The sequence below is a fragment of the Scyliorhinus torazame genome, chromosome 14, assembly GCF_047496885.1.
Source record: "Scyliorhinus torazame isolate Kashiwa2021f chromosome 14, sScyTor2.1, whole genome shotgun sequence".
Lineage (NCBI taxonomy): Eukaryota > Metazoa > Chordata > Chondrichthyes > Carcharhiniformes > Scyliorhinidae > Scyliorhinus > Scyliorhinus torazame.
In genome coordinates, this window is record NC_092720.1 from 25,328,605 (window position 1) to 25,355,970 (window position 27,366).

The 27,366-nt window shown below is 51.5% G+C and overlaps 1 protein-coding gene across 1 annotated transcript in view; it reads left to right on the top strand.

Annotated features, from left to right (window-relative positions):
* Positions 1 to 27,366, top strand: part of mindy4b (MINDY family member 4B) — a 151,435-nt gene that overhangs the window by 111,726 nt on the left and 12,343 nt on the right. Inside the window, exons 7-10 of the mRNA XM_072473847.1 lie at positions 2,318 to 2,483; positions 5,481 to 5,546; positions 16,552 to 16,622; positions 24,279 to 24,351. Of these exons, the coding sequence (XP_072329948.1) occupies positions 2,318 to 2,483; positions 5,481 to 5,546; positions 16,552 to 16,622; positions 24,279 to 24,351 (376 nt within the window). The remainder of the gene's footprint in view (positions 1 to 2,317; positions 2,484 to 5,480; positions 5,547 to 16,551; positions 16,623 to 24,278; positions 24,352 to 27,366) is intronic.

A 27,366-nucleotide genomic window follows, 5' to 3' on the forward strand; every position in this document is an offset into this window, starting at 1 on the left:
GGCCCCTCTCTCGTTCAGGCCCCTCCAATCCATTGGCAGCGGCAACCTGGCACTGCCCCAGCACCTTGGCAGGGCAGCAGTCTAGCAGAACACCTTGACTTTCTTGGAAGGACTTCAGAACAGAGGAAACACCAGCAGAAAACTTGGGCGAAATTCTCCCCAAACGGCACGATGTCCGCCGACTGGCGCCCAAAACGCGCCAATCAGACGGGCATCGTGCCGCCCCAAAGGTGCGGAATGCTCCGCATCTTTGGGGGCCGAGCCCCAACATTGAGGGGCTAGGCCGGCGCCGGAGGGATTTCCGCCCCGCCAATTGGCGGAAACGGCCTTTGTTGCCCCGCCAGCTGGCGCGGAAATGACATGTCGGGGCGGCGCATGCGCGGGAGCGTCAGCGGCCGCTGACAGTTTCCTGCGCATGCGCAGTGGGGAGAGTCTCTTCCGCCTCCGCCATGGTGGAGACCGTTGCGGAGGCGGAAGGAAAAGAGTGCCCCCACGGCACAGGCCCGCCCGCGGATCGGTGGGCCCCGATCGCGGGCCAGGCCACCGTGGGGACACCCTCCCGGGGTCAGATCGCCCCGTGCCCCCCCCCCCAGGACCCCGGAGCCCGCCCACGCCGCCTTGTCCCGCCGGTAATTAGGTACTCTAAATTACGCCGGCGGGACAGGCAATTTATTGGCGGGACTTCGGCCCATCCGGGCCGGAGAATCGAGCAGGGGGGCCCGCCAACCAGTGCGGCCCGATTCCCGCCCCCGCCCAATCTCCGGTACCGGAGACTTCGGCAACCGGCGGGGGCGGGATTCACGGCGGCCAACGGCCATTCTCCGACCCGCTGGGGGGTCGGAGAATGACGCCCCAAAACTGTGGTTAGAAACAACACCTGTTCAAAAGAGGGAGCACTGCAGGGTTAATGGACCGTGAAGAACTATAAAAACAAACAAAGCTAATCCCTCCTTTGAAATAGCTTGGACTTGTCAAATGAGAGGTTTGGAGAGGGCAATGGACCATGAAATTGAATATAAACGATGCTGTTCGAAGTTTTAAGGATTCTTAACAAGCTCAGAGACTTTAAAAGGTTAATGGGGAATAAAATTGAATGTGAGAAAAAGACTTCAAAGGTTTCCAACAGAGATCTTTGAACTTGGCATGCTGGGAGAGACATCGAAGGTTTTCAAGGCTTCAGAGGGAAGACGACCGCCTCCTAGGAAAAACCCCAATCTTAGCCCCTCCAGCCTAGTCCCAGTCTCCCCGACTTCCACCTCCTCTGAAGGACCCCCCTCGAGACCCTGGAGCTAAGTGTAAATAGGGTGCTCAGCCCTCTCGCTTCCCCTCGCTGTCCCTGGTGCCTGATCCCTGCTTTTAGGCACCAGTAGCGATTCGCACTCGGGTAGGTTTCCACTGCGTGTGTGTGTGTGAGGGGAGGGGGGGGGGGGGGGAGGGGGAATGTGAATACTGGGAAGCCACTGGATTCAACTTTAATCTTGCTAATGAGATTTAAATGAATGCAAATGAGTTGTGACCAGGTTCTCGCCCTTTCTGGGAAAGATCTTGATCACGCCTCGAGGATGGAGACTCGGGATCAGAAATGGAGTCTGCGATGACTGACCCGCAGCTGGAGGTCAGCTGGAGCCCCACCAGTGGCCCTTCGATGCTCTGCCAGGAGGTCACGACCCCCTATCCGCTTCATGCTCCCCGATCTGGCTCTGCTGATGGTTGACCCGAGGCCGTGCGCCAAGAGACAAAGGAGGCCTCATCATTGTGGGAGTGGGGGGATGACCTGAACTTAGCGGGGCAGGGACATAATAACACTCGCGAGGACCATGGGAAATCACTCATCAAGTTCTACTTGGGGCTCACTGAGTACGAGTTGCCATGGTAGCAGGCAGGGGCCCACCCATGTAGCCCTGTAAATGCTGCCTTGGGGGGTTCCGATAATAGTGTTGCACGCCCTGATAGCGGCTTTATCTTTTGAGTTAAAATAAACCTGTTTAGCCGTCTTCTTTGTATCTCCTGGATTACTACAGTGAGTGGCGACACTGCTGAGGTTCCTGCCATTAAGAGTATCCCACGGCATTGAGAAATCACTGTGTTTTCCTCCCGACACCTTCCGCCAGCATTGCTGAGGCTTCCCATCTTCCAGCCCATAAGATCCACCCCAGCAGAAGTAGCGTCGTGCCATATAATGATTGGTCTTGTCGGTGTCAGGTGGCACTGAAACATCAAAGTGGGCCCTCAGTTTGCATCCACCTTTGGGCTCTGAGTTGGTCACAGATGGAGTGAATCTACACCAGTGCCTCATATTTTCTACATTCTCTTGCAGCCTGCTTCGTGCCAGCGCTAAAGAACAAGAAAATGCGTTGGCAGCAGCACTCTCTGACATTCTGTGGACAGCAGGGGAAGGAGTCAAGAGCGTTGTGTGTTCGGTGACCACCGACTGCTATTTCGCCCCTACAATTGACTACAAATCGGACAGCTACACAGAGAGAGTAAGGCCAACTTCCACACATACATCACATGAAGTTTAAATGTTATTCAATTTGAATCGCATATAATTTACACGTCGTAAAGCTTGCAAAGTTTGCTGTTAAATGAGATACCAAACCAATATTCCTGTTCTGATGGCCATTAGGTATGACTAGCACTGCTGAAGAAATGCATGGAATTATGTCCCTTAACTTTGCACCACTGCAACCTGCTTTTCTCTGCGACAGGAAAATTACCTGCACCATATCTTCTATGCAACACAGTTAAACAATTGTTACATTGCCTGGGGACTTTGTTCAATACATTCATAGCAAATTCAACATTTATTACCTATCTGTAATTGCCCTTGAGAAGCTGGTGGTGAGCCACTTTCTTGAACACCCACAGTCTATATGGTGGATCCAAGTTCTTTTTGGAAGGGAGTTCCAGGATAATAGTCCATCAACAGTGAAGAAATGGTGATATTTTTCTCAATCAGGATGGCGTGTGACTTGGAGCGGGATTGCAGGTGACAGTGTTCCTATGCGTCTGTTGTCCTTTCTTGCTTCTAGGTAATTACGGTTGCAGGTTTGGACGGTGCTGCCAAAGGACCCTTGCGAGTTGCTGCAGTGTATTTGTAGATGGTACACACCAGAGCCAAATGTGCAAACTTACTAAAATAAATGTAATTTATTTATAAACCATATTAAAGCTGTGATGTTTTGCGGGGTCGAATTTGTTTCTCTGTTTAGCTGGACGTCGCTGAAACCCTTTCGTGGGCCGCAATTCTCCGGCGGCGGGATTCTCTGGACCTGTTGGCAGTGCACCCCTGCCTGGGCTTTCCTGGTAACGTGAGTTGGTTTCAATGGGAATTCCCATTGTCAGCGTCAGGAACAAAGAATCCCGCTACCAGCGAAAGACGTACTGCCTCCCACTGCCTAAAAACACACGGCTGGGAGGCCAGAGAATCCTGCCCCATCTTCATACGCCAGAGAGCAGAATGGAAAGCACTGTCAGAACATAGGAGAGGTTTGTTAAAAGTAACAGACAACCAGTAACAAGAGACACGACGCAGCTTGAATTTTTTTTTTACAAATTATTTGAACCACATTATCTGTTCGGATGTAAAGTAAATGTGACACTTCACTCCTTATAAGTCTAAACAACTCTGTATGCCTCAGTTTCCAATTACCAGGATCTTGAGGCACACCCTCCGCTTGGGCTGTAGTATAGATAAACCTGCCAAACTAGGAACGCAGTGACTGAGATTTATCTCTCCTACCATTAAAAAATGTTAAATTGACCTGCAAAAAGACAAACTAGCTCTGACCCGAAGGCAAATTAAATTTAATCAAATTAGTATAATAGTTTCAGAGACATTGCCCAATACCAATACAAAATCCAGGGTATTTGCCTGTGTAGCCTATAGTGCTTGACTTTGATAGATTTCAGGACAAAGAAGTATGGCTTAAGCCAGTGTTTTTCAAACTTTTTTTCCGGGGACCCATTTTTACCAACCGGCCAATATTTGGGACCCACGCCGGCCAACCTTCGCGACCCTCACTGGCCGACCTTTGGGACCCATGCCGGCCAACCTTCGCGACCCTCGCAGGCCGACCTTCGTGACCCGCGCCGGCCGACGTTTGCGACCCTCGCCACCCGACCTTCGCCGGCCGACCTTCGCAACCCATGCCGGCCGACCTTCGCGACCCACGGCAGCCGAACTTCGCGACCCACCGTTTTCTCTTACCATTAATGCGAGAATTGAGCCTGCTTGCTCCTCATGATCTCACTCCAATCAAGTTCACAGGAGAGGTAAGCAAACGAATCAGCCAGAGAGGAAAATTTCTCAAGGAGGAAAGGGTGGATTTCGTACCTCAGTTCGTAAACTCTGAGTCGCTCCTCTGTTAACTGATCATTGCAGTAACTCTTCAAGTGGATGAAGTCCACCGTCATAGGGGTTGTCTGGTCACTGTTTCGATTCAATGCTTTAATGAAGTCTAAAAGGTCAGCAAAAAACGTATAGCCACACTTCAGTACACAGAGGGCGACGATCTGATGATTTCCGATGGCTTTCATTATATCCCTTGCTCAATGTTTAGTTCTGTCCATGATTAAACCGTGAGGAATATATACTCTCTCCAGATCATTTGAGTAATGTTTAAGAATGCAAAACAGATCAAAGTCATAGCCTTATTCCTCATCGGTGATCACTACACAGTCAGCTGTCGCCATGCCGCTGTCGCACTTTGACCCCGGGTTCAGGTCCCAACACTCCCGGGCCCCATGCGCACTGATCAGCGGGCACGTATGTGCAGTGCACCCGCATTTTTTTAGCTGGCTGTCGCCGCCATTTTTAAAGCCGCTCGCAGCCGGCATTGTTAAAAGCCAGCTGCTGCGGCTGTTGCGCTCGTGTTTCGCAGGGCGCCCAAATTGCCATGGCAACAAGCACTTTTACATGCACTTTGTAGTCTGGAGCTATGGCAAAGACTCCAATCTTCTTTCCATCACGTAGCTGACCAGGAATCCCTGTACCATCTGCCATTGGCATATGTTGCAAGGATTTGCAGGTTGACTCATTCAACCTGTTTGGCCAAGTCATGAATCACCTTCCTTGACCATCAAGTCCTGGAGTGGGACTCAAACCCAGAGCTTCTGGCTTAGAGGCAGCGACACTACCCAATGTGCCACAGGACCTCAAAAAGCCAGGGAGCAGTAAGCACATCTATGAAATGTTTAAAATACTATCTGATGGAAATGGCTGCTTAAGGGAATGGCTGACATCACTTAACCTGAGATGCTATCTAGAGCAGAGTTCTGTTGATTGCAGATCCTATTTCCCCAAGGTTCCTAAACCTCTCAACAAAGGTTCTAGGGAGGTCAGCAGAGCCATTGTGAGAAGTCCACTCCCAGATGTTTCTGAAAACTTACCCCTACATTTCTGACGGGAAATTCAGAATCAGTCGGATCTCTTTGGAGGGCCCATGCTGCTGCCTCACTCTTTACTCATTTTTCCTCAGCTCCAGCTCTTTACATTCACAGACAAGGGAAAGCTGCAGGATTTCATCACTGAATACATACACTGTGTAAGTACTGAAACGTGCACTTAGCGGCTCTTCAAGAATTAAACTCTGTAGTGGCAGTCAGGCAGTCATCGGACCTACAACACAATTGGCTCCTGGGAACCACGTCGTAAATCGGAACGTCAAGAGTCGGAAACGATTTTTCCACTGGAACAATGTCAAAAACGGGGGATTGGTTCCCTCAGCAGAGCAAGCTGTGGTTACACCAGCAGATTATGACCTCTTTTCCCGTGGGTTTGCAACATTCGTCCTGATGCGTTCAGACCTCTGCCAGGAGGCCACAGCGACCGTTCTCCGTAGTGTCCTTCTGGCCCATGGTTAAGGCCGGGTGAGTGTAGGGTGTAGGGGGCCCGATGTTTCAGCGGGAGTTTTCCCAACTTCCCCGTGCTCATTCAAACCATATCAAATTTATAAATCAAATTTATAAAGATATAAAAGACGGGCTAGCATGGCAGCATAAAGTCAAAACCGACATCGTAAATTCGAAACAGGGTGTCAATCTTTAAAAGTCATGACGGCAGTCGTTGTCAAACCTCGTAAAGTCGAGGACCACCTGTATTGGCTCAGTTTAATGATGGAACAAAACTTTATACAGATTGCTACGATTGGATGAAGGCTGTTGAATGTCGACAAATTGTAATAACATAGAACCATAGAATTCCTACAGTGCAGAAGGAGGCCATTCGGCCCATCAGATCTGCACTGACCCTCTGAAAGAGTATCCTACCAGGGCCAACTCCCCGCCCTATCTCTGTAACCCCACTTAACCTGCACATCCTTGGACACTAAGGGACAATTCCGCATTGGTCAATCCAACTATCCTCCACATCTTCGGACTGTTGGAGGAAACCGGAGCACCCGGAGGAACAAAGAACAAAGAAAAGTCCAGCACAGGAACAGGCCCTTCGGCCCTCCAAGCCTGTGCCGACCATGCTGCCCGACTAAACTACAATCTTCTACACTTCCTGGGTCCGTATGCCTCTATTCCCATCCTATTCATGTATTTGTCAGAAACCCACACAGGCACGGGGCGAACATACAGGCTCTGAACAAGGCTGGAATTGAACCTGGGTCCCTGGAGCTGTGAAGCAGCAGTGCTAACCACTGTGTCACTGTGCTACCCCACAGTAAAGTGTCTTTAATGTAGCAAAAATTCCCAAGGTGTCTAATCCCCAGGAGTATAATCAAATTCCTCGGTGTAAACATCACCAACAATCTGTCATGATCCAACAACGTAATAATAATAATAATAATCTTTATTAGTTTCCCAAGTAGGCTTACATTAACACTGCAATGAAGTTACTGTGAAAATCCCCTAGTCGCCACACTCCGGCGCCTGTTCGGGTATACTGAGGGAGAATTCAGAATGTCCAATTCACCTAACAAGCAAATCTTTCGGGACTTGCGGGAGGAAACCGGAGCACCCGGAGGAAAGCCACGCAGACACGGGGAGAACGTTCAGATTCCGCAAAGACAGTGGCCCAAGCCGGGAATCGAACCCGGGTCCCTGGAGCTGTGAAGCAACAGTGCTAACCACTGTGCTACCAAGAAATTCTAAAATCAAGACATTGCTTAACTTAAGGGCCAATGCAGCTCAGGAGTATAACCCGGGAAAAGAGTGGAATAAAAAGGGAGATTTTACACTTGAGCAGACGGCATCCTCAGAGGTGATAAAATAAAACTGTTGAGGTCATTGTTAAATGACATCAAAAGCAGCATTGGATGTTAACAAAAACTTAGCAAAACCACTTAGCTGGTGACAGAGTCAGCTGACAAAGGAGAAGGGTTTATGAAATGTTAAATCTTTTTCTATTGCCATGTTTTGTAAAATGTATTGTCATAGCTCACAATAGTTCCTGGTGCCACTTGTGACCCACGTGTATTTCACGTTTAGTTCTTAGATGATCACCTGCTCCATGTATCCCGTTGTAACTCACCTGGGGTTGTTAGAACTGAGGTACTGTCGTCCCTCTTTCTCCCTCTGACAAGGGGAATTTAAAATGTAAGAGCAAGAAAAAAGTGTGATTAAAGAAAGACCTGCTTTTATATAGCACCTCTCAGGACGACTGGAAATCAACAAAGTGCTTTTGAGACAATGATGTGCTTTTGCAGTGTAGACATTGTTGTAATGTGGGAAATGCAGCAGTCAATTTGTGCACAGCAAGGTAATGATAGTCAGATATTCTGTTTGGTTTTTTTTTTTAAATATGTTTATTCAAAGTTTTTCCAACAAAAATTTTCAACCAATTAAACCCCCCCCGTAACAGAAAAGAAAAAGAGAAAAGAACAGAACAGAACATAAACACATCAATCAAACATAATACAGAACTTATACAATGGGTTTCTCCCGCACATATTAACCCTCCCATATACTTTTTTACAAGTACCCCTAGGAAAACCCCCTCCCCCGTCCGCCCAAATTACCCCCCCCCCCTGAAAGAGACACCCCCCTTCCCCCCCCCCCCCCGGGCTACTGCTGCTGCTGACCGACCTCAGTCTAACGCTCCGCGAGATAGTCTAGGAACGGTTGCCACCGCCTGAAGAACCCCTGCGCAGACCCTCTCAAGGCAAACTTTATCCTCTCCAGCTTAATGAACCCTGCCATGTCATTTAGCCAGGCTTCCACACTGGGGGGCTTCATGTCCTTCCACATGAGCAAGATCCTCCGCCGGGCTACCAGGGCCGCAAAGGCCAGGATACCGGCCTCTTTCGCCTCCTGCACTCCCGGCTCGTCCGCCACCCCAAATAATGCCAGCCCCCAACTTGGCTTGACCTGGACTTTCACCACCTTGGACATAGTCCTCGCGATACCCCTCCAGAACCCATCCAGTGCCGGGCACGACCAGAACATGTGGACGTGATTCGCCAGGCTTCCCAAGCACCTCCCACATCTGTCCTCCATCCCAAAGAACCTACTCAACTTCGCTCCTGTCATATGCGCTCTGTGAATAACCTTAAACTGTATCAGGCTGAGCCTGGCACATGAGGAAGAGGAATTAACTGTACTTAGGGCATCAACCCACAGACCCTCTTCAATCTCCTCCCCCAACTCCTCCTCCCACTTGCCCTCCAGCTCCTCTACCGAAGCCTCCTCCTCTTCTTTCATCTCCTGATATATCGCCGAAACCTTGCCTTCTCCGACCCATACACCCGAAATCACCCTGTCCTGAATCCCCTGTGCCGGGAGCAACGGGAATTCCCTCACCTGCCGCCTCACAAACGCCCTCACTTGCATATACCTGAATGCATTTCCCGGGGGTAACCCAAACTTCTCCTCCAGCGCCCCTAGGCTCGCAAACGTCCCGTCTATAAACAGGTCCCCCATCCTTCAGATCCCTGCCCGATGCCAGCTCCGAAACCCCCCGTCCATCCTTCCTGGGACGAACCGATGGTTCTCCCGGATCGGGGACCACACCGAGGCTCCCATCTCACCCCTATGTCATCTCTACTGCCCCCAGATCTTTAGCGTTGCCGCCACCACCGGACTCGTGGTGTACCTTGTCGGCGAGAGCGGCAGCGGTGCCGTCACCAGCGCCCTCAGGCTCGTTCCTTTGCAGCACGCCATCTCCAACCTCTTCCACGCCACCCCCTCTCCCTCTATTACCCACTTACGGATCATCGCCACATTGGCTGCCCAATAATAGCCACCCAGATTCGGCAACGCCAGCCCTCCTCTGTCCCTACTACGCTCCAGAAACCCCCTCCTTACCCTCGGGGTCTTGTTTGCCCACACAAAACCCATGATGCTCCTACCTACCCGCTTAAAAAAGGCCTTGGTAATCATAATAGGAAGGCACTGGAACACAAAAAGAAACCTCGGGAGGACCATCATTTTAATCGACTGTACCCTGCCCGCTAGCGAGAGTGGCAACACATCCCATCTTTTGAATTCCTCCTCCATCTGCTCCACCAGCCACGCCAAATTAAGTTTGTGCAGGGCCCCCCAGCTCCTAGCTACCTGGACCCCCAGGTATCGAAAGCTCCTTTCCGCCCTCCTCAACGGTAGGTCGTCTATCCCTCTTCCCTGGTCCCCTGGATGCACCACAAACAGCTCACTTTTCCCTACATTGAGCTTGTAGCCCGAGAAGTCCCCAAACTCCCTTAGGATCCGCATGACCTCCATCATCCCCTCCACTGGATCTGCCACATACAGCAACAGGTCGTCCGCATACAGCGACACCTGATGCTCCTCTCCCCCTCGGACCACCTGTAGCACCGTCAATATGACACGAGGCAGGTTGAGGTAATGTCAATTGAAGGCTTTATTAAGCAGAACTTTATCCCCAGCAGCGTGGTTACAGAATGCAGATGCTGAGGGAAATGGAGGGAAAAGCTGGGCTCTTATACCGGCATTTCTGGGTGGAGTCCAGTAGGTGGCAGATCCTATCAGGACCTGGCATCCCTCCACCTATAGCCTGTCGACACGTGGTGTACCGTATTACCCCTAATACATACCACCACACCACCCCCCTCCATTTCCTGGACTCCCTTAATGCCATGGCCAAAGGCTCAATTGCTAATGCAAACAGGGGGGACAGGGGGCACCCCTGCCTCGTCCTTCGATACAGCCGAAAATACTCCGACCTCCGCCGATTCATAGCCACACTCGCCACCGGGGCTCTATAAAGGAGTTTAACCCAACTGATAAACCCTTCCCCAAACCCAAACCTCCGCAACTCTTCCCAGAGATACTCCCACTCCACCCGGTCAAAGACCTTCTCCGCGTCCATAGCTGCCACTATTTCCGCCTCTCCCTCCACCGATGGCATCATAATCATGTTTAGGAGCCTCCGCACATTGGTGTTTAGCTGCCTGCCCTTTACAAATCCAGTCTGGTCCTCATGAATCACCCCCGGGACACAGTCCTCAATTCTCGTAGCCAGCACATTTGCCAGCAACTTAGCATCCACATTGAGGAGCGAAATCGGCCTATACGACCCACATTGCAGTGGGTCCTTGTCCCGCTTCAGGATCAGAGAGATCAGCGCCCCAGACATTGTCGGGGGCAAGGTTCCCCCCTCCCTTGCCTCATTGAAAGTCCTCACTAGCAACGGGGCTAACAGGTCCGCATACTTCCTGTAAAACTCAACCGGGAACCCATCTGGCCCCGGGGCCTTCACCGCCTGCATGCTCCAGTCCTTTAACAAGCTCCTCCAACCCAATTGACGCGCCCAAACCAGCCAGCTCCTGCTCCTCCACCCTCGGGAACCTCAGTTGATCCAGAAATCGTTGCATCCCCTCTACCCCCGCTGGGGGCTGAGATCTGTACAGCTCTTCATAGAAGTCCTTAAATGCCTCATTTACTTTTACCACACTCCGCACCGTAGTTCCCCTGCTATCCTTGACTCCACCTATCTCCCTCGCTGCCATCCTCTTACGGAGCTGATGTGCCAGCATCCGGCTCGCCTTCTCCCCATACCCGTACGTCGCCCCCTGTGCTTTCCTCCACTGTGCCTCAGCCTTCCCTGTGATCAACAGGTCAAACTCCGTCTGGAGACTTCGCCGCTCCCTAAGTAGTCCCTCCTCGGGGGCCTCTGCATATCTCCTGTCCACCCTTAGGATCTCCCCCACGAACCTCTCCCTTTCCCTGCCCTCTCTCTTCTCCCTGTGAGCCCTGATGGAGATTAACTCTCCCCTGACCACCGCCTTCAGCGCCTCCCATACTACCCCCACCTGCACCTCCCCGTTGTCGTTGGCCTCCAAATACCTTTCAATGCACCCCTGCACCCTCCCGTACACCTCCTCATCCGCCAGTAATCCCACATCCAGACGCCACAGCGGGCGTTGGTCCCTCTCCTCTCCTAACTCCAGCTCCACCCAGTGCGGGGCGTGGTCTGAGATGGCTATGGCCGAGTACTCCATTCCCTCCACTTTCGCGATCAGCGCCCTACTCAAAACAAAAAAATCTATCCGGGAGTAGGCTCTGTGTACATGAGAAAAAAAAGAAAGTTCCCTGGCCAAGGGCCTAGCAAATCTCCACGGATCTATTCCCCCCATCTGGTCCATAAACCCCCTAAGCACCTTGGCCGCAGCCGGCCTCTTCCCCGTCTTGGATCTGGAGCGAGCTAATGCTGGGTCCAACACCGTGTTGAAATCCCTCCCCCATCTTCAAGCTTCCTGCCTCCAGATCCGGAATCCGCCCCAACATGCGCTTCATAAATCCAGCATCATCCCAGTTCGGGGCGTATACGTTTACCAATACCACCCACGTCCCCTGCAACCTACCGCTCACCATCACGTATCGACGTCCATTGTCCACTACAATATTCTTGGCCTCAAACGACACCCGCTTCCCCACCACTATTGCCACCCCTCTGTTCTTTGCATCCAGCCCCGAATGGAATACCTGTCCTACCCATCCCTTTCTTAACCTGACCTGGTCTGCCACCTTCAAATGTGTCTCCTGAAGCATGACCACGTCTGCCTTCAGTCCCCTTAAGTGGGGGACCCCCGCCCCGACCACCTCTTCTGTTTCCAGTTCCCCATCGACCAATGCAGCAGCAACCCTATACCCCCCTCTTCCCCCCTCCCCCTCCCCCCCGCTAGATCCATATCTAGCTCTTTTGCTCCCCCCATAACACTCCCGTAGGTCAGCTGACTCCTGCTGATGCCGGCCTCCCCTGCCATCCCATTGACCCCCCCCCTCCCCCGTGTGGGAATCCCCCCTCCCCCTCCTCCCCAGCAATCAGTGTGCGTTCTCCACCCCCCCCCCTCCGTCCTTCTCTAGCGCGGGAAAAAGCCCGCGCTTTCCTGAGCCGGCCCCGCCCCCTCTGGCGCCACTCCTGTTGTGGCCTTATCCCAATTCCCCCATCCCCGGGCCTCCCCTCCCTCCAGCACCGGCGCCCACACTCTCTCACAGTCTCCCCATCAGCTCTCTTTCCCCATCCCCATCCATCCCCCAACCCGTGGAACATTCCCTATGCATATTTAAAACCCTGTATACAACTGACATCCCCCCCACAACCACAAACCCTCAGTTTGAGTCCAACTTTTCAGTTTGTATAAAGGTCCAAGCCTCCTCAGGCGTTTCGAAATAGTGGTGTCGATCCTTAAATGTGACCCACAATCGCGCTGGCTGCAGCATTCCGAACCTCACCCCCTTCCTATGGAGCACCGCCTTGGCCCGATTAAAACCAGCTCTCTTCTTTGCCACCTCCGCACTCCAGTCCTGATAGATTTGGATCTCCGTATTCTCCCACCTGCTGCTCCGCTCTTCCTTGGCCCATCTCAAGATACACTCTCTACCCACGAAACGGTGAAACCTCACCACTACCGCCCTTGGCGGCTCGTTGGCCTTAGGTCTCCTCGCCAGGACCCGATGAGCCCCATCCAGCTCCAGGGGACTCGGAGAGGCCCCCGCACCCATCAGCGAGTTGAGCATCGTGCTCACATATGCCCCGGCGTCGGCCCCCTCCACTCCTTCAGGGAGACCCAGAATCCGAAGATTCTTCCTCCTCGACCTGTTCTCCAGGTCCTCGAATCTTTCCGCCCACCTCCTGTGCAGCGCCTCGTGTGCCTCCATCTTCACCGCCAGGCCCAAGATCTCATCCTCATTCTCCGAGGCTTTTTCCCGCACCTCCCGGATCGCCGCCCCTTGGGCCTTCTGGGTCTCCACTCACCTCTCGATCGCCGTCAGCAGTGGCGCCAGCACCTCTTTCTTCAGCTCCTCAAAGCAGCGCCTGAGAAACTCCTGCTGCTCCTGCACCCATGCCGCTTGATCTCCGCCCGCCGCCATCTTGTTTTTTCTCCCTCGCACTTTTCGCTGCTCCAAAAACGCTTTTTTGACCGCTCCACTCCTGGTCCAATCCACATACTATGGAGGGGGGACCTTGCTCACCTTCCCACACTGGAAGTCGTCGAAAAAATTGCTGTTGGGGCTCCTCTGGAGAGCCCAAAGGTCCGTTTTAGCGGGAGCCGCCGAATGTGCAGCTTAGCTCCGCATAGCCGCAACCGGAAGTCATCTATTCTGTTTTTGTGATAATCGATCGCAGGATAAATATTGACCTGGTCACTGGGGTTAACTCCCCTGCTCTTCCTGGGGCTCAAACACACATCCTTTTAACTCAGGCAAGAGTTTTATGGCATGATTCAGGCATCGCCCTGACAAAGCCATATCGGGTCTCAGGTTTTTAACAAGACTCTTCGTGCTGTGGTGTTTGATCCTCCATTTACAAACTTCCTGACTTCTAACTGGTAACCACCACGGGCGACATGTTTGGATCCAAGAAATGCACCATTGATGGAATTGTCAGTGCTGGTTTACTTATAACTCATTCATTCTTGGGATGGGGAGGTCACTGGGAGGACATCTTTGATCACCTCTTCTTGATTGCCCTTGATAAGGTGCGAGATTGGGATTGGTGGAGGTGGGCTACCGGGGGGGCGGTCCTTCTATTTGAACCGCTGCAGTTGACATGGTGAAGCTGCTGTTGCTGGAAATTCCAGGGTTTTTGTCCTCCTGACGCTGAAGGAACAGTTGAGTTTACATTCCTCGGTCTCGGCATATCTGAGAGTGTGACAAGACACAGATAGAAGATCAACTTTCTCCACAAAGTCAAGAGTGAAGGAAGCTGATATAAAGTATTTCCTGATTATTAAACCTTTGTGGCACCATCATTACAAATTATTAAAGTCATTAATCCTTCAGGGTATCAATAAGGTGGAGTGCACTATTCATTGGGTCAAATGCTGTTAGCAAAGAAAAGACAAAAGTTGTCCTTAAAGGGATTATTATTTAAATGATAAAATATTAAAACATGCTGCTGTGCAGAGAGACCTGGGTGTGCTAGTGAATAAGTCGCAAAAAGTTGGTTTACAGGTGCAACAGATGATTAGGAAGGCGAATGGAATTTTGTTCTTCATTGCTAGAGGGATGGAGTTTAAGACAAGGGAGGTTATGCTGCAATTGTATAAGGTGTTAGTGAGGCCACACCTGGAGTATTGTGTTCAGTTTTGGTCTCCTTACGTGAGAAAGGACGTACTGCCACTGGAGCGTGTGCAGAGGAGATTCACTAGGTTAATCCCAGAGCTGAAGGGGGTGGATTACGAGGAGAGGTTGAGTAGACTGGGACTGTACTTGTTGGAATTTAGAAGGGTGAGGGGGGATCTTATTGAAACATATAAAATTATGAAGGGAATAGATAGGATAGATGCGGGCAGGTTGCTTCCACTGGCGGGTGAAAGCAGAATTAGGGGGCATAGCCTCAAAATAAGGGAAAGTAGATTTAGGACTGAGTTTAGGAGGAACTTCTTCACCCAATGGGCTGTGAATCGATGGAATTCCTTGCCCAGTGAGGCAGTTGAGGCTCCTTCATTAAATGTTTTTAAGATAAAGATAGATAGTTTTTTGAAGAATAAAGGGATTAAAGGGTTCTGGTGTTCGGGCCGGAAAGTGGAGCTGAGTCCACGAAAGATCAGCCATGATCTCATTAAATGGCGGAGCAGGCTCGAGGGACCAGATGTCCTACTCCTGCTCCTAGTTCTTATGTTCTTATTAAAGCTCAAAGTGTTATTACGTGAACTGCCATATTGATTGTGGTAGTATGTATTGGGGGTCATGTGGAACTGGAAGCCCTAATGTCATTGGCTGACAGATCCCGGGTCCTGGTTGGCCGTTGACCTCTAGCTCCGCCCTGAAGGCGGAGTATAAGAAGCCGGAGTCTTCCCCCGCAGGCCAGTTTACTATCGAGCTGCGGGGGAACAGACATGCTTAATAAAGCCTCATCGACTTCACTCTATTCGTCTCACGGAGTCTTTGTGCGCTACATTGATGAACTGCGGTTTAAGGTTTTGGCCGTGGATTGCGCTCTCACATCTGAATCAGGATGTTGTGAGTCTAAATCCCAGCGCAGAGACTTGAACATAGAATCTAGTCCAATGCTGTACTGACAGAGTGCTGAAGCTTTAGGGCGGGAATCTCCGGTTTCCGAGCCGTGTGTTTCCCGGCGGCAGGAGGCAGCGTGCGGTTTGCTGGTTGAAGGACTCTCTCTGCTCCCGTCGCTGTCAATGGCAATTCTCATTGAAGCCACCCCACGCTGCTGGGAAACCCTTGGGCGGGTGTGCAGTACCAACAGGACCAGAGTATCCCGCCACCAGCGAACGGGCGGAGATTTACGGCCTTTGTCTTTCGTGTGTGACATAAACTGAGACTCTGCATGCCCCCTGGGCATAAAAGATCCCACTCTGGTATTTCAAAACAGGGCAAGGAAGTTCTCCTCGTTGTCTTACTTATCCCTTGACCAACACCTCAATGATAGATTATCTGGTCGTCAGCTTATTGCTGTTTGTGGGAGTTTGTTGTGCGCAAATTTGTTGCTGCGTTTTCCTTTTTTAAATAAATTTAGTGTACCCAATTCTTTTTTTCCAATTAAGGAGAAATTTAGCATGGCCAATCCACGTACCTCGCACATCTTTGGGTTGTGAGGGGCGAAACCCACGCAAACACGGGGAGAATGTGGCAACTCCACACGGACAGTGACCCAGGGCTGGGATCGAACCCGGGACCTCGGCGCCGTGATGCAGCAGTGCTAACCACTGCGCTGTAGTGCCACCCCTTTTGCTGCGGTTTCTACCTTGCAACAGCGACTGCAATTTTCTAAAAGCATCCTTGTCTGTAAAGCACTTTGATTCGTCCTGAATTTGTGAAACGTGTAATAGAAACGCAAATCTTTCTTTTTGATGCTTTAAGGAGCGATCCAGGCCATTCAGTGTATCTGCTATCCTTTATGAAGTTGAATTCCAGGTTGTGGAATATTGATAGCAAAAGCAGGCAATGGGCTCCGATAAGATTTCTCTGCTTGTTACTTTAACGGAGGCAGAAATCCATTCAAGATCATTAAAACCTTTGTTAAAATAGCAGACAAAGGAAGTTTATATAAGCACATCAAAACTGTTGTTATCAGAACGGTCAGGCTTCAATACAGGTGTGGCAGCATAATTATATCCTGGTTGTATGAAACTGTGATGTTAATTCATAAACACTCTGAACTTCCATTTGCTCTCCAATCAGTTTAAAGGTGAAGGGAGCCACGGAGTCATTCTCTTCCTGTACAGTTTGCTCCTGTCAAGGACTCTGGAAAGGTAAGAGAGTTCAGGTGCTGACAGTACTGTGGGATCAAAATCTTTCCAAAGTACAATTCTGTGTCTGCAGAAAAGTTTTAATTTATCAAGTTGCCCAGAGGATCGTGCAAGGGTAAGGTTCATTCAAGGAAAGAAGAGAAAACCTCAATATCCTCATCCACTCACTGAATATTAATTTTGTTTGAGACTTTAACCATTCAGGCAATAGGAGACAATCTAGTTATGTCACTCGGCAATATTTTTTTTTTTTTAAATAATATTTTATTGAAAATTTTTGGTCAACCAACACAGTACATTGTGCATCCTTTACACAACATTGTAACAATACACATAATAATGACCTTTTTAAGTTTAAACAAAAACAACAACAAATAAATAAATATTAAATAACAAAAAAAAAAAAACTAGCCCTAATTGGCAACTGCCTTGTCTCAGGCCACACCGCCCCCCCCCCCATCCCCCCCATCCCCCCCCCAAGTCCTGGGCCGCTGCTGCTGCCTTCTTTGTTCTCCCCTATCTATCTTTCCGCAAGATATTCGACGAACGGTTGCCACCGCCTAGTAAACCCTTGAGCCGACCCCCTTAGGACGAACTTAAACCGCTCTAACTTTATGAACCCCGCCATATCATTTATCCAGGTCTCCACCCCCGGGGGCTTGGCTTCTTTCCACATTAGCAATATTCTGCGCCGGGCTACTAGGGACGCAAAGGCCAAAACATTGGCCTCTTTCGCCTCCTGCACTCCCGGCTCTTGTGCAACCCCAAATATAGCCAACCCCCAGCTTGGTTCGACCCGGACTCCTACTACTTTCGAAAGCACCTTTGTCACCCCCATCCAAAACCCCTGTAGTGCCGGGCATGACCAAAACATATGGGTATGATTCGCTGGGCTTCTCGAGCACCTCGCACACCTATCCTCCACCCCAAAAAATTTACTGAGCCGTGTTCCAGTCATATGTGCCCTGTGTAATACCTTAAACTGAATCAGGCTTAGCCTGGCGCACGAGGACGACGAGTTTACCCTGTTTAGGGCATCTGCCCACATCCCCTCCTCAATCTCCTCCCCTAGCTCTTCTTCCCATTTCCCTTTTAGTTCGTCCATCATAGTCTCCCCTTCGTCTCTCATTTCCCTATATATATCCGACACCTTACCGTCCCCCACCCATTTCTTTGAGATGACTCTGTCCTGCACCTCTTGTGTCGGGAGCTGCGGGAATTCCCTCACCTGTTGCCTCGCAAAAGCCCTCAATTGCATGTACCTGAATGCATTCCCTTGGGGCAACCCATATTTCTCGGTCAGCGCTCCCAGACTCGCAAACTTCCCATCCACAAATAGATCTTTCAATTGCGTTATACCTGCTCTTTGCCACATTCCATATCCCCCATCCATTCCCCCCGGGGCAAACCTATGGTTGTTTCTTATCGGGGACCCCCCCAGTGCTCCGGTCTTTCCCCTATGTCGTCTCCACTGTTCCCAAATCTTCAGTGTAGCTACCACCACCGGACTCGTGGTATAGTTCCTTGGTGAGAACGGCAATGGGGCTGTCACCATAGCCTGCAGGCTGGTCCCCCTACAGGACGCCCTCTCTAATCTCTTCCACGCCGCTCCTTCCTCCTCTCCCATCCACTTACTCACCATTGAAATATTAGCGGCCCAATAATACTCACTTAGGCTCGGTAGTGCCAGCCCCCCCCTATCCCTACTACGCTGTAAGAATCCCTTCCTCACTCTCGGAGTCTTCCCGGCCCAAACAAAACCCATGATACTCTTTTCTATCCTTTTGAAAAAAGCCTTCGTGATCACCACCGGGAGACACTGAAACACAAAGAGGAATCTCGGGAGGACCACCATCTTAACCGCCTGCTCCCTCCCTGCCATTGACAATGCTACCATATCCCATCTCTTGAAATCTTCCTCCATCTGTTCCACCAACCGCGTCAAATTTAGCCTGTGCAATGTGCCCCAATTCTTAGCTATCTGGATCCCCAGGTAACGAAAGTCTCTTGTTACCTTCCTCAACGGTAGGTCTTCTATTTCTCTACTCTGCTCCCCTGGATGCACCACAAACAGCTCACTCTTCCCCATGTTCAATTTATACCCTGAAAAATCCCCAAACTCCCCAAGTATCCGCATTATTTCTGGCATCCCCTCCGCTGGATCCGCCACATATAGTAGCAGATCATCCGCATATAAAGATACCCGGTGTTCTTCTCCTCCCCTAAGTATTCCCCTCCATCCCTTGGAACCTCTCAGCGCTATCGCCAGGGGCTCAATCGCCAGTGCAAGCAGTAATGGGGACAGAGGACATCCCTGCCTTGTCCCTCTATGGAGCCGAAAATATGCCGATCCCCGTCCATTCGTGACCACACTCGCCACTGGGGCCCTATACAACAGCTGCACCCATCTAACATACCCCTCTCCGAACCCAAATCTCCTCAACACCTCCCACAGATAATCCCACTCCACTCTATCAAATGCTTTCTCGGCATCCATCGCCACTACTATCTCCGTTTCACCCTCTGGTGGGGCCATCATCATTACCCCTAACAACCTCCGTATGTTCGTGTTCAGCTGTCTCCCCTTCACAAACCCAGTTTGGTCCTCATGAACCACCCCCGGGACACATTCCTCTATTCTCATTGCCATTACCTTGGCCAAGACCTTGGCATCTACATTGAGGAGGGAGATTGGTCTGTAGGACCCGCATTGTAGCGGATCCTTTTCCTTCTTTAAAAGAAGCGATATCGTTGCTTCTGACATAGTCGGGGGCAGTTGTCCCCTTTCCTTTGCCTCGTTAAAGGTCCTCGTCAGTAGCGGGGCGAGCAAGTCCAAATATTTTCTGTAAAATTCAACTGGGAATCCGTCCGGTCCCGGGGCCTTTCCCGTCTGCATGTTCCTAATTCCTTTCACCACTTCTTCTACCGTGATCTGTGCTCCCAATCCCATCCTTTCCTGCTCTTCCACCTTGGGAATTTCCAGCCGATCCAAAAACTCCATCATTCTCTCCCTCCCATCCGGGGGTTGAGCTTCATACAATTTTTTATAAAATGTCTTAAACACTTCATTCACTCTCTCCGCTCCCCGCTCCGTCTCTCCATCTTCGTCTCTCACCCCCCCTATTTCCCTCGCTGCTCCCCTTTTCCTCAATTGGTGTGCCAGCAATCTGCTCGCCTTCTCTCCATATTCATACTGTACACCCTGCGCCTTCCTCCATTGTGCCTCTGCAGTGCCTGTGGTCAGCAAGTCAAATTCCACATGCAGCCTTTGCCTTTCCCTATACAGTCCCTCCTCCGGTGCTTCCGCATACTGTCTGTCCACCCTCAAAAGTTCTTGCAACAACCGCTCCCGTTCCTTACTCTCCTGCTTCCCTTTATGTGTCCTTATTGATATCAGCTCCCCCCTAACCACCGCCTTCAACGCCTCCCAGACCACTCCCACCTGAACCTCCCCATTGTCATTGAGTTCCAAGTACTTTTCAATGCATCCCCTCACCCTTAAGCACACCCCCTCACCCGCCATTAGTCCCATGTCCATTCTCCAGGGTGGACGCCCTCTTGTTTCCTCCCCTATCTCCAAGTCTACCCAGTGTGGGGCATGATCCGAAATGGCTATAGCCGTATATTCCGTTCCCCTCACCCTCGGGATCAATGCCCTACCCAACACAAAAAAGTCTATGCGTGAATAGACTTTATGGACATAGGAGAAAAACGAGAACTCCTTACTCCTAGGTCTACTGAATCTCCACGGGTCCACCCCTCCCATCTGCTCCATAAAATCCTTAAGCACCTTGGCTGCTGCCGGCCTCCTACCAGTCCTGGACTTCGACCTATCCAGCCTTGGTTCCAACACCGTGTTAAAGTCTCCCCCCATTATCAGCTTTCCGGTCTCTAGGTCTGGGATGCGTCCTAGCATTCGCCTCATAAAATTGGCATCGTCCCAATTCGGGGCATACACGTTTACCAACACCACCATCTCTCCCTGTAATTTGCCACTCACCATCACGTATCTGCCCCCGTTATCCGCCACTATAGTCTTTGCCATGAACATTACCCGCTTCCCCACTAATATAGCCACCCCCCTGTTTTTCGCATCCAGCCCCGAATGGAACACCCGCCCTACCCATCCTTTGCGCAACCTAACCTGATCTATCAGTTTCAGGTGCGTTTCCTGTAACATGACCACATCTGCTTTAAGTTTCTTAAGGTGTGCGAGTACTCGTGCCCTCTTTATCGGCCCGTTAAGCCCCCTCACGTTCCACGTGATCAGCCAAGTTGGGGGGCTTCCCACCCCCCCCCCTTGCCGGTTAGCCATCATCTTTTTCCAGCTTCTCGCCCAGTTCCCACGCAGCTGTATTTCTCCCAGACGGTGCCCCCCCGCCCATCCTTTCCCGTACCCACTCCCCCCTTTCCCCAGCAGCAGCAACCCAGTAATTCCCCCCTCCCCCCCCCCCCGCTAGACCCCCCGCTAGCGTAATTACTCCCCCCATGTTGCTCCCAGAAGTCAGCAAACTCTGGCTGACCTCGGCTTCCCCCCGTGATCACGGCTCGCACCGTGCGGCGCCCCCTCCTTCCTGCTTCTCTATTCCCGCCATAATTATCATAGCGCGGGAACCAAGCCCGCGCCTCTCCCTCGGCCCCGCCTCCCATGGCCAACGCCCCACCTCCTCTCCCTCCCCACCTCCCCCCATCACCACCTGTGGGAGAAAGAAAAGTTACCATACCGCAGGATTAATCATACAATCCCTCTTCTACCCCCCCCCCCCCCCCCCCACTCGTCCCACCACTTTGTCCAAACGTTCATTTTCGTAGTCCAATCATTCCAATTTTTCTTCTACAATAAAAGTCCACGCTTCATCCGCCGTCTCAAAGTAGTGGTGCCTCCCTTGATATGTGACCCACAGTCTTGCCGGTTGCAGCATTCCAAACTTTATCTTTTTTTTGTGAAGTACCGCTTTGGCCCGATTAAAGCTCGCCCTCCTTCTCGCCACCTCCGCACTCCAATCTTGATAGACGCGGATCACCGCGTTCTCCCATTTACTACACCGAGTTTTCTTCGCCCATCTAAGGACCATTTCTCTATCCTTAAAACGGAGGAATCTCACCACTATGGCTCTGGGAGCTTCTCCTGCTCTCGATCCTCGCACCATAACTCGGTATGCTCCCTCCACCTCCAACGGACCCGTCGGGGCCTCCACTCCCATTAACGAGTGCAGCATCGTGCTCACATATGCCCCGACGTCCGCCCCCTCCACACCTTCAGGAAGGCCAAGAATCCTCAAGTTGTTCCTCCTTGCGTTATTTTCCAGTGCCTCCAACCTCTCCACAGATCGTTTCTGGTGTGCCTCCTGTATCTCCGACTTCACCACCAGGCCCTGTATATCGTTTTCATTCTCTGCTGCTTTCGCCTTCACGACCCGAAGCTCCTGCTCCTGGGTCTTTTGTTCCTCCTTTAGCCCTTCGATCGCCTGTAGTATCGGGGCCAACAACTCTTTCTTCATTTCCTTTTTTATCTCCTCCACGCAGCGTTTCAAAATCTCTTGTTGTTCAGGGCCCCATATGAAACTGCCACCTTCCGACGCCATCTTGGTTTCTGCTTGCCTTCCTTGCCGCTGCTCCAAAGGATCCGCTGCAATCCGGCCACTTTCCTCTCCTTTTTCCATCCGTGTCCAGGGGGAACACCCTTCTGGTTTACCGCACGGTGTTTTCAGCCGTTAAAATTGCCGTTGGGGCTCCTATCAAGAGCCCAAAAGTCCGTTTCACAGGGAGCTGCCGAAACGTGCGACTCAGCTGGTCATCGCCGCACCCGGAAGTCCACTCGGCAATATTTATTAAGCAACAGAAGTAATTCTTAACAAACAAACGGCTTGATGCGGTTCTTGCTTCCCGATTCAATCTATTAGGGTGTGAGGTGTCCTGTGGTCTTTTCTCTCTCGTGATCACTGGGACGGGATTCTCCTGTCGCTAACGCCGAAATTGCGTTCGGCAATCGACGCAGTATCGACGGCTTTGGGACATTGCTGAGGCCCACCTTCCCGATGCTCCGCCCCCGGCCGGCCCAGTTCCCGACGGCGTCGGTCGCGTGTGGTCTCATCCTCCGGGAACTCGGCGTGGCGGCTTGTGGACTCAGCCCAGCGCCGCCACAGTCGGGGAGGGCCGATCCGCGGGCAGTGGGGACTTTGCCAGGGGCTGGGGGCACTGTCGGGCGGTGGTCCGGGGCGCGTGAGCCGGCCAAGGGGGGTGGGACACTATTCCGCAGGCCGGGTCTGCGAGCGGTCGGTGCCATGCTGCGCGGTGCGGCCGCTGCAGGCCGCCGCCATGCGCATGTGCGGCCACGGACCCGGCAATTCTCCGGGCCATATCGGCAGCTAGAGCCGGGTGCTCTACCCTGCCTTCCTGCCAGCCCCCAACCAAACAGAGAGTGTGGTATCCAGCACTGCTGATGACAGTTGCCACCCTAGCGGACAGACAGGAGTCAGACTAAGGCATTGTTGAGGAGCACCAGAGCTTTCCTCACTGCGAGCTATCATCACCCTCCTACCTTGGATATTGACTCGCTGTCAGGGCCGACACAGGCCCATCAACCTAGAGTTATGTTACACAGGGGAGGGTGGGGTGGGGAAGGGAATGAGTGGCAGTTGGAGGAAGGGTTGGGTGGGTGGGCAAAGCAACTCAGGAGGGGGGGGGGGGGGCAAGTGGGGGATGAGGAGCTGTTTGGGAAGGGGAGAGGGTGTGAGATAACATACTAAACCTCGTCCTATGAAAAATGGGCGAGGGTGAGGGTCTCCCTGGTCCTCCAGGCATGACGGACCCTCGCTGGTCCGGACCCTCCTCGTCCTCCTTCTCAGAAGAAAACGCAGGTCCCTCTTCCTCCACCTCCTGCACATCACCCCGCTGCTCTTCCAGGTTGTGGAGGGCACAATGAGGGCGACCCTCCAGGCGGTATACTCCACGGCACCACCTGAGCGTTCGAGGCATCGGAACCGCATTTTGAGCAATCCGGTGCACCACTCAATGACAGACCAGGAGGCCACAAGGGCCTCGTTATCTCCGGTCTCCGCATTGGTCGTCTGTCTCTGTACCGGCATCATTAGCCAGGACCTCAGCGAATACCCCTTAACCCCCAAGAGTCAACCCATCATCCTGGGGTGGTCCTCCAAGGCGCTGGGGACCTCTGACTGCCCCAGTAATCATCCTCACTTCTATTCCCCACACTGAACTCCAGAATGGAAACTTTCGGCCAATATTTCTGTTGTAGTTCAGTATGATACCGTATTGAAATACATCCACAGATTCTCTGGGGTTCACGCACACAATACTCCAGATGCCCTGGGGTCATACTTTCATTGGAAAGCACTGATTGCTAGCAGTAGAAGAGGAAATTTTTACTTTTAAGTTACCCCATTTGCCCTTCTTTCTTTAACCCTCTTTCTCTGTCCCCATGATATGCTCAGGTGTCGTTCAAGTGCTTCCCTCATTCGTTTAATAAAGTAATAAATGATGACAGAGCTCATTGCAACATTAACCGTCTCCCAGTCTCAACACACCTCTGATGCATTTCTGTCAATTTCTCAGAAGTGCAATCTGCGGGTGAATCTGTTGGACTTGGCGTTGAAGGAGCATAGTGGATGCATTCTGATAAATCGTCTTTTATTACAGGCTCCATAATGATATGGACAACACAACTTCACATCTCTTGCAGTTAAGCCTGGGAAATTTCATTTGCAAACAAGTAAGTAATAATATCTTATAATACATGTTCCTTACAAATAGAAATCTGGTGGGGTGTTGTCACCATCCTAACTCTTACTGTTTAGCCAGCATCTCTGTGCTCACCTGCCTACATTAGCTCGTACTCTGGCAACACTTCCGTTTTCAAATTCTCAACCTTGTGTTTAAATTCATCCTTGGTCTCACCCTTCCCTACCTCTGTAACCTCCGTCAGCCTTACAACCCTCCGAGAACTCTGCTCTCCTATAACTCTGGCCTCTTGCGCATACTTTGATTTCCATCGCTCCACCATTGGCAGCCGTACCTTCAACTGCCTCGACCCTAAGTTCCGGAATTCTCTCCCGAAAACTATCTCTTTTTCCTACTTTAAGAGAAATGTTCCCGATGGTGGGCGGAGTCCGGAACTAGGGGTCATAGTTCGAGGACAAGGGGTAAACCGTTTCGGACTGAGGTGAGGAGAAATATCTTCGCCCAGGGACTGGTGAATCTGTGGAGTTCACTATCACAGAAACTGGTTGAGGCCAAAATGTTGTGTGATTTCAATAAGGAATTAGATATAGCTCCTGGGGCGAAAGGGGTCAAGGGACATGGGGGAGGGCAGGATCAGTATATTGGATTTGATGGTCAGCCATGACCATGGTTATAATGAACAGGCTCGAAGGGCCGAATGGCCTCCTCCTGCTTCTATTTTCTACATATGTTTCTATGTATTCCAAAAAGCCTACCTCTTTGGCCTGTCCTAAAAAACTACTTAAGCTGGTTTGAAACATTGTTCAATAGCACACACTCCTGTGAAGCAACGTTTGGAATATCTTATAACGTTAAAGGCCATACGAAGGTGAGCCATTTGTTCCTGTTGTTTGTGGCCCTGGTGCTATAACTGACCATGAGCACTCCAGAGCTGGAGAGAGGACCATTTACCCAGGGGTTGCTGCTGGTGAACTCTGTCTAATTATCTGAATGGATGTGGTGTTCACCACAGTTGAACAGCTTGTCGACAGTAATTTTCCAGATTCAGACATGATTAAAAGCAAATTACTGCAGAAGTTGGAAATCTGAAATAAAAACATCAAATGTTGCATAAACTGAGTGAGTTTTTTAAAAATTCATTTTTACGGGATGTGGGCTTCATTGGCTAAGCCAGGAGCAGACGGTACAGTGCCCAGGATCGGATCTTTATTAGGTCAGAGGTCCAAAGACTACTGAGGGAAGGAGTCATTGAAGCTAGCAACAGTCCCTGGAGAGCTGAAGTAGTGGTGGTAAAGACCGGGGAGAAGCATCGGATGGTCATCGACTACAGTCAGACCATCAACAGGTTTACGCAGCTGGACGCGTACACTCTCCCCTGCATATCCGACCTGGTAAACAGGATCGCGCATTACAAGGTCTTCTCCACGGTGGATCTTAAGTCCGCCTACCACCAGCTCCCCATCCGCACTAGTGACCGCAAGTACACTGCCTTTGAGGCAGATGGGCGGCTCTATCACTTCTTAAGGGTTCCCTTCGGTGTCACTAATGGGGTCTCGGTCTTCCAGCGCGAGATGGACCGAATGGTTGACCGGTACGGTTTACGGGCAACATTCCCGTATCTCAATAATGTCACCATCTGCGGCCACGACCAGCAGGACCACGACACCAACCTCCGGAAATTCCTCCAGACCACAAAGATCCTTAACCTTACGTATAACAAGGATAAATGCGTGTTTAGCACCGACTGCCTAGCCATCCTCGGCTATGTAGTGCGAAATGGAGTTATAGGCCCCGACCCTGAACGCATGCGCCCCCTTATTGAGTTCCTCCTCCCTCACTGCTCCAAAGCCCTGAGGCGCTGCCTGGGGTTTTTCCCTTACCATGCCCAGTGGGTCCCCAACTATGCGGGCAAGGCCCATCCCTTGTTCCAATCCACAGTTTTTCCCCTGTCAATAGAGGCCCGCCAGGCCTTCAGCCGCATCAAAGCAGACATTACAAAGGCCATGATGCACGCCATCGATGAGTCCCTCCCCTTCCAGGTCGAGAGCGACGCGTCTGACGTAGCTCTGGCGGCCACACTCAACCAAGCAGGTAGACCAGTGGCCTTCTTCTCAGGTACCCTCCATGCTTCCGAAATCCGCCACTCCTCAGTCGAAAGGGAGGCCCAGGCCATAGTAGAAGCTGTGCGACATTGGAGGCATAACCTGGCCGGCAGGAGATTCACTCTCCTCACTGACCAACGGTCGGTTGCTTTCATGTTCGATAATGCACAGCGGGGCAAGGTAAAAAAACAATAAGATCTTGCGGTGGAGGATCGAACTCTCCACCTATAACTACGAGATCTTTATCGTCCCGGGAAGCTAAACGAGCCTCCTGATGGCCTGTCCCGCGGCACATGTGCCACCGCACAAGTGGACCGCCTCTGAGCCCTCCACGAGCACCTCTGCCACCCGGGGGTCACTCGCTTCTTCCACTTTATCGAGACGCAACCTGCCCGACTCCATCGAGGAGGTCAGGACAGCCACCAGGGACTGCCAAATCTGCGCGGAGTGCAAACCGCACTTCTACCGGCCAGAGAAAGCGCACCTGATAAAGGCTTCCCATCCCTTTGAGCGCCTCAGTGTGGACTTCAAAGGCCCCCTCCCCTCCACCGACCGCAACACGTACTTCCTGAACGTGATTGACGAGTACTCCCGGTTCCCATTCGCCATCCCCTGCCCCGACATGACCGCAACCACTGTCATCAAGGCCCTCTATAGCATCTTTACGCTGTTCGGGTTCCCCGCTTACATACATAGTGATAGGGGTCCTCCTTTCTGAGCGACGAACTGCATCAATTCCTGCTCAGCAAGGGCATTGCCTCGAGCAGGACGACCAGTTACAACCCCCGGGGTAACGGCAAGGTAGAGAGGGAGAACGGAACGGTCTGGAAGACGGTCCTACTGGCCCTACGGTCCAGGAATCTCCCAGTCTCCCGCTGGCAGGAATTCCTCCCGGATGCCCTCCACTCCTTCCGGTCATTGTTTTGTACCACGACCAACCAAAC